At 49.1% G+C, this 11,852-nt stretch overlaps 1 protein-coding gene across 1 annotated transcript; it reads right to left on the bottom strand.

Moving 5' to 3' along the window:
- Positions 1-2,564: 2,564 nt before the first annotated feature.
- On the bottom strand, positions 2,565-3,026 carry Ccdc182 (coiled-coil domain containing 182). Its single transcript, XM_027950239.2, has one exon. The coding sequence runs from the start codon at positions 3,024-3,026 to the stop codon at positions 2,565-2,567; it is 462 nt and encodes a 153-aa protein (XP_027806040.1).
- Between the last annotated feature and the right edge of the window lie 8,826 nt (positions 3,027-11,852).

Here is an 11,852-nt window from a genome sequence, read left to right as displayed (position 1 = left end):
AGCTCACCTAAGCCTTTTTCTCTTGGCTGAGGGTGAGCCCTTATTTCCCCTTCCTCTTTTATGATGGAGGGACCTGCATTCAAGCCGCTGCCTCTCCTTCCCCCCGCCCCCACCTACTCCTCTCCAGGGAAGGGGAGGGACCTTCTGATTGGTGGGTTTGGAGTCAGATCTGCACTCACCTGGCATACTCCTTCCTCTCTCCCAAGCTGTCCCTCTGCAGACAGATGACCCTACACTTCCACAGAAGCCTGCAGCTGTCCACCAGAGCCTGCACTGTGCCTGGAGACAAGGTCAGATTCAAGGACAAAGTCTCTGCCGGTCCACGTGACTGACAGACCCTAAATAAACCCCAATCTCAAGCAGCTCTTTCAGCTAGAAAGGTGATATTTTGTCTCCATTTTGCCTGGCTCTTGTATTTATCCCTTGACTGGTTCCTTACACAAGCAGGAAGAAGAGGGATGACATTAGCCCCATCACACCCTTCCAGTGTTTGGAAGGATCTCCCCTCAAAATGTCTCCTGCCCACTCCCCAGGTCTTCCAGCATTGCCCTTCCCTCAGATTCCCTGGTCTCCTCCCAACCTCTGCGCACACTCCAGGCTGTCTAGGACCCTCTTAAACTGTTGGACCAGAACAAAACACAGATGACTCCAAATGTAGTCTGACGGACGGGGATCTCTTGACCTCTTCTCAGTGTTCCCAGGAACTTAACTCTAGGGCAGTTGCAGAGGGCTGAACCTGAGGGTTCCTCAAGTCTTCCATAAGAATTCACATTAGCTCCTTCACCTCTGCATGGACAGTGGGAATTTGTTACATCTCTTATTAGAAAGCAAAGTTCTCCTTCTCCGATACATTAAACACATTATACACACACACACACACACACACACACACACACACACACATGCCCTACGAGGTTTGAGTATCTCCTCCATCAAACAATCCTTTCTCTGAGAGCTTGCTCAACAATTTGTCCTGTGTATTTGTCCAGATGTATTTATCCAAAAAATACTACATAGTAAATATTAGTGAAAAGCAGGGGCTCTAAAGCTACACATTACTAGGTTCAAATCCCAACCCCACCCACCGTGTAACCTTGGGCAAGTTACTTAGCTTCTCTGAACCTTAGTTTCCTCAGAATCTTAGAAGTTTTTAATAGTAGGTACCAACAAAGGGTCATGCGTGGGGCCTGGAATACATGATATTCTTGGTGACTCTAAGCCATTGTATTAGTAGCAAGGTGAATATTGCTGGTATGACCATTACTATCACTTCAGCTAAGCCCTCTGTGGTAGAAATGACCTAAATTTAGAGTAGGGGATGCAGCCCTTCTGGGTAGCTGCTTGATGGATGGATATTGAAATTAACCATGGCTCACGGGGGCCTTTTGTGAAGTTGAACCCAAGTTCCAGATTTTTTCATTTTATTTGGAGAGTCTGTGAAAGAAAGAGGAGGGGGCTGAGGCTGAGATCGAAGGCCAGAGGGCATGGACGAGCTGTAGGTCCCGGGCTGGAGAGACAGAGGTAGAGTCTGCTAAGGCGCTGGCCTCCAGGCTGCTCAGTTCTGCTGCACGACAGCATTGGGGGTGGGGGTGGGGTGGGGGAGTCCAGAGAAAGGACAGAAAAGAAACAGAAGGCTAATTGGAAATTAAAGGCACAGGGACAGATGATGAACTCCCAGTCACCCACGTGACAATCTCGTTCCTCCACGACAGGTCCTTGACCAGACTGATGTGGTTCCCAAGTCAGAGAGGGGGTGAGCAGCAGCAGGACGATGAGTGAGCACAGGTGACCTGCACTCGAAGCCCACTTCTACGGCTTAGCAGCATGGAGATCCGGAGTACAGAACTTGACTTCCTGCGTTGGTGTTTCTCGTGCCCTGCGAGGGCCGGTGGAGGGTATGTGCACTGGCTGATAAATAATCTGGGCAAAGTTACAATTCCTGCTCCGTGAGTCAGACGTGGAAATGGGCATCACTATCGTCTAGTGCCATCTTACGGGTGTCGCCTCATCAGCGCCCTACAGCCCAGAGAGATCCGCCCATCAGGGTGCTAACGAGCTCTGTCCATCTGATGGGCCAGTCTGCAGGCTAAATGGAGGGCAGCAGAGGTGGGCAAAGGCAGAGAAAAGTGAAAGAAGACAGGAAAAGGCAACAGGCGAGGACAAGAATTACAAACTCAGAGCAAGCTGGGGACATCTGAGGGCCTGGACCCAGGACCCGACCCCTCTGGGGAGACCAGACATTAAGAAACAAGTCATGAGAGCTTTGAGTCATTCCAAGAAAGGTAAATATCTGTTCAACACAATCAGTTTAAGAATATACAAGAAAAAAGGCTGTACATCCAAAGCGATATCACCATTACAGACAGAAAACAGTTCCAGGTGCAAGCCACGGGGGTGGGGTCTGAAAACCAAAGTCTTTTTACCCCTCAGCAAGGTATTATTTTGGTAGAAGGAAAGCAAAGGGAATGGGGGAAAAAGAAGAAAGTGGGTGGGGATTTAGGTTTGTCCTTCCATTTTAAAAAAAAAATCTTCCATGTGACAATCTTTGCTGTGGCCCAGGCGGCTCAGTCCACCAGGCTCTTCCTGAGAGCACCCAGTGTGTAGCGGCCCCTGCCCAGCAGCATGTACTCCAGCCACTTGCAGTGCTCCCGGAGCTGCTTCTCACGAGGCAGCAGGAAGGTGAGGACCTTGTTGCGCACGATGCCCCGGTCCTCCTCCTCCCTCAGCCGCTGCTTCACGCGTGCCGCCTGCTCCCCTTGCTGCGCCAGGATGCTATTCATCTCGCAGAAGGAGTCTTCCAGGTAGTGGATGGCCTTCAGCGCCTCCTTCTTAAAGTCCTCCAGCTCCAGTTGCATCCCGATCACCTTCTGCTGCAGGATCTCCAAGTCAGCCGGCAGTGGGAGGCAGGAGGGCCATGACTGGGAGAGGGAGAGGTCTCCAGACTGGAGGCCGCTCTCTACCATCTTCTTCCCTTGTAAGGTATTCACCTTCATGAGGATGGACCCAGCCTGATAGAGTGGATCCATTGCCTTGCTTCCCCGATGGACAGAGAGGGAGCCCAAAGACCAGCCAGATCAGGGAGTTATTTCGCCTAGAGGCACAATCATTTGGAGTGCAGAGATCCTATGCACTGTGACATCAAGACCCCTCTGGCCAACCAGGAGGAAAGCCACAATCTGCTCATTTGCATATGGCTACTTCTTGTTTGGTAACCTGGAGTGACGTCTACTTATCTTTCCAAATTAACCCTCCAGAGATGTGGATGCTCATCCGTTCGTTCATCATCCTTCCAGAATCAGAGCTCCAACTCTTTTTTAACCCCAGGGACAAGCCAAATCACAGAGCAGGCGAGAAAAACTGGCAAGACATGGCAGGGCAAGCCAAGCTCACTGGCTGCCAAGACCAGGTGGTCTCCGTCCGTCCCTGGATGGTCTTGGCATCGTATCTGGTCTTCAGTGGCTCACCAGTAAAACAAGGACATTGTCAGACAGGATGCCTAGTCCTACATGTAGCACTAACATGCTGTAAGAGTGATATGATTCCAAATCCATATGCCTACACCAGAATTCTAGATTTTCTTTGAGTTGTGAGAAATATACTTAATTTGGGGGGGGGGCAGATACTGGGGACTGAACACAGGGACACTTACCAACTAACCCACAACCCCACCCCACCCCCCTTTTTTTGTATTTTAATTAGTGATAGGGTCTCATTACGTTGCTGAAGCTGCCTTTGAACTTGCCATTCTCCTGCCTCAGCCTTCTGAGCTGCTGGGATTACCACTGTGCCCAGCAAATGTATTTAATTTTGATGTACGGTCCTGAACAGCAGCTGAATCAGTATTTGCAGGGTGAAAATGAGTCACATTTATTCAGTCTATACTTCCTGAGTGTTCACTGTGTACTGGGACCAGAGAACAAATGTAAACAGGAGTGCATAGTTACTCACCATACCCAAATGTCGACACATATAAGAAAAAAATATATATAGAAAGGTGGACCTTGCACTTTTTATACTTTCAGAAAATGCTTCTAACATCATCTACATTGGGCTTAGCCAAGAACCAAACTCCATGTTTCAGATTGCAAACTCCTGCCTAGACCTCTCTCCTGGGCTCCAAATCTAATATCTCCCCAACAACAAGCTTCAAATCCAGTCCATCCAAAACTGAATCAATTCCCTCTTCACCCAGACTGGTTCCTGTTCTGGTGTTGCTATCTGATTAATGACATCAGCCTAGGGCAACACCCACTCTGGTACCCACCTGAGAAACCAGTGCCCCAGTTCAAATACTTGCTCCCTCCCAAATTCGAGCTGAAATTCTAATTGCTTTTGTGACTGTTATGAAGAGGTGAGAGAATTTAAGAGGCAGAGCCCTCTTAAAGTTGCTCTTAGTAATGGGCTCTTTATAAAAAGGGTGAGTCTGGTCCCACCCCCTTTCTTTCTCTTTCTCTCTCTTTGTGCTTCTCCCATGGGAAGGCCTTCACCTGATGCCAACACCTTCATCTTGGATTTTCCAGCTACTAAAACTGTAAGGAAATAAATTTCTTCATGCATTGCTTAGCCTCAAGTATTTTATTTTGCTTTAGCAGAACACAGCAGAGTAAGCCGACTGGGATCAACCTAGACGCTTCCACGTCCAAGTGGCTCTAAGTTCTTTTCAATCTATCATCCCTGAGCACTCCACCATCAAAGTACCTGCTCGGAGTCCCAGGTCCATCACCTATAAGCTAGGTCTCTTTGGCAGGTTACTTTGTATCCTTGAGCCTCAGTTTCATTATCTGTAATGTAGGGATACTAATTTAGTGGTGTGCTGCTCTCGGGGAGAAAAATAAAAAGTTAAGCTCTGATTTATAGCTATTGCCAATTTCCATGGAATAAATACTTCTAGTGCAGCCAGTTTCAAGCTACCAACATGATGTTCCTGGGAAGAGAGGCTTAGAATCAGCCTGCCTGAGCTTGTACAAGCACCACAGGGCCCATGACGAGGGGACTGCTGCCTTCTCTCTGAGATGCTGACTGATTATCTAGGGAGACTCATGCAGGCACCAAAGAGGGCGTTTTGCAGGGAGGTTCATGGCTAAACTAAGGTGGAATTGTGATTCACAAGATAGAAAAAGCAACTCTAACTATTGAGACAAAAAAAAAATTTTTTGGAGGAAAGAACGCTCACTGGTCTAGGAATCAGGAGATCTGGAGTCCAATTTCTGTGTGATCCCAGTCCATCACCTCCTGTCTCTGAGCCTATTCCCTCACTGTAATGTGGGGAGGTGGGAGATGGCTCCTCTGAGGGCTACCATGTTGAAAGAACCCACACGGTGTGTTTGCTGGCTTCTCCCTCTTTTTTGTTCCTTGGGACCTGTTAGGCACAGTGACAATGGAGGCCATGTGCATGTCACTCTGTGCACCCTCCAGTGTTCTGCCTGGTGTCTACCAATAATGGCACTCAGATAACTGGATGAAATCAAATTTCTGGAGGTGGCTTCCAAATTGCAGGCACCCTTAGCTTTTCTGCTGACATGATGACACCTACTGGTCTTAGCAGAAATAGCAACTTCTTCCCAATTCTGTCTAAGAGCCAGATGGGGATTCGGTAGATGATGTAAACAGCCTGTGTTTTGGGGATGTGTTTAATTTGAGGGAGGAGGGTAGGTGGCAGTGCATGTCAGGCACATAATAGGCTCTCAATAAATATTTTCTGAATTAGTGAAAGGCAGGATGTGTGTCTGGCTTCCAGTTTCTATTACTCTGTTTTTTCAGTTTCTGCCTCTCATTCTCTCACCCAATCTCCCCCCAACTCTGTCTTTCTAACTCTTTGCCTCTGTCTCCCACAGGGAAAGATGGAACTCACAATCAAAACTGTGAAAGAAAAGTAGCTACCGTCAAAATGGAATAGCAACGTCTCAATTTCCCTGGTGCCTTTTAGTGAGGTTCTTATGTACTTCTGTGAGCCAGAGGGAAGGACAGTATAGTCCCCATCTTACCTGAAGTTTTGATTTCTGTGATTTCAGTTAAGTATGGCCAACTGAGGTTTGAAAATATTAAATGGAAAATTCCAGATATATGCTTTAACCTGTGTGCCACTCTGTGTAATGTGATAAAAATCTTGTGCCTTTCTACTCTGTCACACTGAGGATATGAAGCACCCCTTTGTCCAGCATATCCATGCTGTATATGCTACCCACCCGTTAATGACTTAGTAGCCATCTCAGTTATCAGATCGACTATTGTGGTATTGTGGTGCTTATGTTCAAGTAGCCTTTAGCCTTTATTTTACTCAGTGGTGGCCCTAAAGCACAAGAGTAGTGATGTTGACTATGTGGATATGCCAAAAAAAAAAAGATGTTAAGTGCTTCCTTTAAGTGAAAAAGCAAAACTTCTTGCCTTAATGAGGAAAGTAGGGAAATCATGCTCTAAGGTCAGTAAGGTATTATTGTTAACCTGTAAATTTTGGGAAAAAAATAGTAAATATAGGGTTCAGTACTACTCATGGTTTCAAGCACTACTGTATTTCCACATAAGCCACTGCAAAGACCCAGAGCAGATAAGCTATGTCACCAGAGGCCCCTGGTATGGTGGCCTCCTGAGTCTTCTGGACAATGACCCCAGCTGGGCAGCTCAGCGTGCACATTCTGAATGTTTTCTACCCGGGGTTTCATGGTCAGGATCTGTGCCTTCCTCACAAAATTTCCTCCTCCGTATCCCAGCAAGGAAGAAAGCTGACACGTCTGTTCTCTCTCAGGTTTGGGAGAAAGGCCTCCAGACATCTCTGGGCTTCGAACCCCACTGTCAGGAGGGCCCCTGCCTCTGGTCTACTTCAGCAGGGCCCAGCCTTTCTGTGTCTCAGGGTGGCAGGGTTCGTGAGGGACATACCTTACCAGCAGAGATCCCGGTTCCACCCCCGAGAGTCAGATTCAACCCTATTGGGATGGGACAGGCTTTAAGAGGTCATGGGTTGGACACGGCACCTACTGGACCCAGCCCACCACCCAAGAATGGGACCCCACCCCCCCCACCCCAGGTGTTTGCACCTTTGCAAATGAACTAAACCATGATCCTTTTTAGGATCGGCAGGGACATGACATATGTGCTCCTCCAACCTGTACCTTTGTGAAAAGGAGAAAACGCTCAGAAGCTGGAAGAGCCCCAGGTCCCATTCGTGGGAATGGCATTTCTGGCCCTTCAAACCCATGCCTGGCAAGGGGGCAGAAGTGCCCAGAGTTGGCTCATGGGACCACAGTTCCCTTCCTAGGGCCAGGCTGAGGCTGGTGCAGAACCAAATGGCTGTGGGCGGTGGGGAGGTGGGTATTCAAGCAAGAAACAGAGGGGATGGTGCCCTGCCCCTGCAGCTGCCCCAGAGTCTGCAGTGGAAACAGCTGTCGAGGGGAACATACCCCAGGCCCAGCCCTAGGCCTCGCCCAGCCCTGGGGTACCCCCTCTCTTGCCCGGGATGCCCCCTCTTACCTGTGCCATCAACCCAAAATCAATTCATTTGTTTTTTTCCAAAATAAAGCCTCGGCTGGCCCTGCCAACTGGAAGGAAAAGAAAAGAAAAGAAAGGGGGAGGGTGGGCAACCAACCATGTCTCCCACAAAGAATCGGTGTGTTTTAAAAGACAGTTCAGTGAAAGGACCTTACTGAATCCCCGAAGACGACTTCTCCTGCCAGCTTTCAGGCAGAGTCGGGGAACAGGATTCTAGGGGTCTCTTAAAATTGATCTCTCTCTCCCCCATTTCCAAGAGGAGAAAAAAAGATTAAAAAAGAATGGCCAGAATCCAGAACAATCTGTCACAAACCCCCGGAAGCATGTGATTGAACGTTTCTAACGCAGAGGGAAGAGCTTCCAGCCTGAGTCAGCCACTCTTCCCAGAGTCCCCTGGTCCCGAGCTTCCCGTGGTGGGCAAGCATATCCCTAGCCAACCAGCACCCTCCCAGGTGTGGCATAAAGGGTTTCCATCCAGCCTTCCACCCATGCAGCCCCCTAGCCAGCCGGCCAGGGCTCCATCCACCTGTCCATCCATTCACCCATTCACTTACTCAGGGACAGCCATGGAGTCGCCACCCTAGGCCCTCTGAGCTAGGACAAGAGTGAACCTGGTCTTGAGGAGTGGGCATTTCAGCAGAAGGGGACAAACAGTAAAGTAAGTGTTCAGCACAAGGCGGTTCAGGCTGGTGGCTACGTCCCTGGAGGAAATATCTGGACAAGATGGTAGAAAGGCCCCTGGGGAGGGCCTCTGTGAGGTAGGGCAGCTGGGGTAAGACAGGAAGGCGCAGAGAGCTGGGCAGAATGTTCAAGAAGGGACAAGAAGTGATAGGGCCTGGAACGGGCTGGAGGGACCCAGAGGAGACCCCCGTGGACTGGAGGCAGCACCAAGCCAGAGAGGAGGGGAAGGCTGACAGGGGCCAAGAAGGGGGTGGTAGCCCCAGTGGCCGGCTATTCCGGCTGGATGCAATTCTCGCCTCTGCAGCTGGAATTCCAATCTGGGGAGTGGGGACAAGACTGGGATTGGGGATGGGGACCAGGATCCAAAACAAAACTTGGTACTGTTCACCATGATTAATTAACCCAGCGCCAGAGCCCCAAGGCACTGTGCTAAAAATACCTGCTTCCCTCTGAGATGTGGCAGCTGCCACCCAGCAACTTTTAGTCATGCCATTTGTCATAATTTGACACTGCTAAGGAGTGTCCACAGGGCTGTGTGTCGGCAAGAACTGGACTCATCTGCAGCCCACCAGCCAGCTGGTCCTCGAACCCTTCCACGGAGCGCTCCAACCTTAACTCTTTTCTCCTCCCAAGCCCTGCCTTACCCACCCCTGGATGGGCCTGCCACCTGCCCACCCCTGCAGCCCACCACCTGCCAAGTTTGCCTGTCCTCCTGGAACCCCGTGGACCCACCTCCAGAGGTGGGAGCCAAAGCCTTCTCTAGAGCACGAGAGCATCTTGGAAGCCGCCTCATACCGCTGCAACCCTGTGACTCGGATTGCAGCCATCTATCAGAGGCCCTGCCAGCCCACGGTGTCACTTTAATTAAAATATGTAAAAGATTCTGGTGGGGGTTGGATCCAAAGACACCAGGAGCCCGCCCTGGACAGGAGCAGGGCAGGCCTGCCCACCCTTGGGGCTGGCCCTTCTCCAGTCCAGGAGGAATAGGACCGTCAAGGGGACCCTCCCAAAGGCTGGGGGCCATGATGTCCAAGATGCACCATCCACACACTCCAGGGGCAGAGAACTTAGCTGGGGCAAGAACATCTGCACGAGAGAGCCACCCCAAGCCCATGGGCCAGCACAGTGACTCTTTGCGCATGCTGGGAAGGACAGACATCACCCCAATAGCCAGCCACACTGATTTGCTGAAAGGACCCACCAGGAAGCAGCCCCTGGATGTGTATATAACTCTTTAAGCAAAGCTGTTCCTAGTTCCCAAACCAAGAAGCTCCCAAGTGTATTCTTTATTCAGACTTTGCTTTCCATACCGAGAGGAAGAGCGGTAGAGACACATCGACTAGGGCAAAGTTTAATGCAAAATCAGGGGAAAAAAATGTTTCTAGGCCACATTTTTCCATCCAACTTGAAAAAAAAAAACAGGAAATGCAATATTTGCAAATTGTTCTAAGCATCCTTGAATTTGTTTCTCCCATCATTGAAGGAATTTGCAATTCTTACTGAAATGTCAGGACTGCACAAGTATCAGGTGCTGTGATCTAATTCTGGGGTTCAGGCCTGCAGCACATTTTCTGTATAATGACATAAATTGTGGGGAGCATTGAAGGATTTGGGGCAGAGAAGGCAAATTGGAACCTGAGCCCAGCCAGAGACCAGGGAGACACACACACACACACACACACACACACACCCATTAGGAGTTTCAAGTCTGGAAGAGCAAGATGTAGGGATGTTTGAAATTGAGTCTCTGGGGGAGAATAAACCAAGATCCAGGAGGAGGAAAGGAGCACCAGGCGCCGTGAGATTGACAGCTTCTCCTTTCCACCCCTCCCAGGAGAACAAGGTGGAGACAGCCACCCATAGACTCCAAAATAACCCCTGGTGAAGACAAGCTGCTGCTCCTGCTAGCCCACACCCCTCCACCCAGGGACAGCTTCCTCAGGGCAGAGCCGGAGCTACTGTCTGCATGTCGGGGTGTCAGGCTGAATTATTTGAGCTTAAAAACCAAATCCCCTCCTTCCTGGGTTACTTAACTGTCTGCCTGGCAAGGCAGGAGATTACCGGTGACACACACCAGGGCCTGCTCGGCCGCTCCAGACAGAGAGGCTTTGATCACCTGCGAAACCCCAGACACCAGGACTCCTAATGATGAGTAATGAGCTCAAACATTGGAAAGTTACCCAGCACCGCAGCAGACACACCCACTCCCAGTGGATGTCTGGGGAGCCCAGGCCAGGGAGACAGTACAGCCGTCTAGTGTCCTGAAGAAGACCTGGACCCCAACTCCTACGCCCCACCCGGTCCCACCCAGAGTCCTGCCCACTCACCAATGAGGCAGAAAGGTTTCTAGACCTCAGCACTTGACTCTTACAAGTGTTGGTTTGGAGTCTAGTGGCCTGCATTTTTCTTTGTACCATTCAAAAGTATAGTTGCTTCATTCATTCATGTATTCGGCACACACGTACCGAATGACTGAGATAGACCAGGCCTGATGCTGAATGCTCAGGATAGAAGAGGCCTCATCCAGGGCCTCCATCCTGAGTAATTTGCAACCCACCCCAGGGGACAGCTTCCCAAGTCCAGCTTCGAAAGTCTGCATGGTAAGTGGCCTGACGGAGAGGCTGCCTGGGATCAAGATCACCCCAAGAAGGAACTATGAACTAGACCGTCCCTTCTGACATCAAGGACAGGAAGCAAACTGGGGATGGAATTCAAAGATCTCGTGGTTCAATTTGACCCCATGAGTATCCCTGGCCTCAAGCTGTACCTGCTTCACTTCATCTGATCTCTCCTCCTGTCCAGATGCTGTGAAGAGGTCACATTTGAGTCTCCTTTTGGCTCCAGGAAAACTTAAGTCCAGAGATTCTCAAACTTTGTCATGCATTAGAATCATCTTGGGTGAGTATTAAAAACATTATTTATTTTATTTTATTTTATTTTTTTTTTTTTGGAGCACTAGGAATTGAACCCAGGGCCTCATGTACGCTAAGAAAGTGCTCTACCACTTTAAAAAAAAAAATCATTTTAAGGTCTAGGTCTCACTCCCAAGAGATTCTAACTCAGAAGGGCTTGAGAATCAGAAGTTAAGGTGATCAATCATCTTGATTTGTCCAGAACTGAGGGGGTTTCCAGGATGTGAGACTTTCACACTTAAGACTGGGACAGTCCCAGAAGGATCAAGACAGGTTGGTCACCCCAACTAGAGCAGACACTGTTAGTCCCTGCCCAATAACACGCCTTCCTTTCGAGTCATAGGATCCCAATTTTAATCAGATAGTAACATGCTCAGGGAAGGTGAGCACTCACCCAACTGTGGATCATTTGGTAATCCCATTCCCTGTGGCTGATTTTTTTTTTTTTTTTTTACTTAAGGTGAACCTATGACCTACTTGTGACCAATGAATTGCAAAGGGAAAGCTTATAGAAAGGATATTGCACCTGGAGTAAAGAAGTGAGACAGAGGTCTCTCTGCCTGGGATGCGGTTATTTGAGAATATGAAGGTTGAACTGTGGCAGCCATTCTGCAATCAAGAGGCAACAAATCTAAGGATAAAAATTCAGCTGCGCTAAGTATGAATAATTCCAATGATAATATCACTGAGATTATACCCACCTGAAATCATCTACCTCCAGTCTAATTGATATGTGATTAAATATCTTTCTTACCCAAACAACTATCATCTGGTATT

This window comes from Marmota flaviventris, chromosome 17, assembly GCF_047511675.1.
Source record: "Marmota flaviventris isolate mMarFla1 chromosome 17, mMarFla1.hap1, whole genome shotgun sequence".
In the NCBI taxonomy this organism is placed as follows: domain Eukaryota; kingdom Metazoa; phylum Chordata; class Mammalia; order Rodentia; family Sciuridae; genus Marmota; species Marmota flaviventris.
The sequence above is the reverse complement of the archived record's forward strand: the minus strand, read 5'-3'. Positions and strand labels throughout refer to the sequence as shown.

Coding starts and splice junctions, on each gene's coding strand:
- Ccdc182 (XM_027950239.2), bottom strand. CDS start 3,026: ATGGATCCACTCTATCAGGCTGGGTCCATCCTCATGAAGGTGAATACC.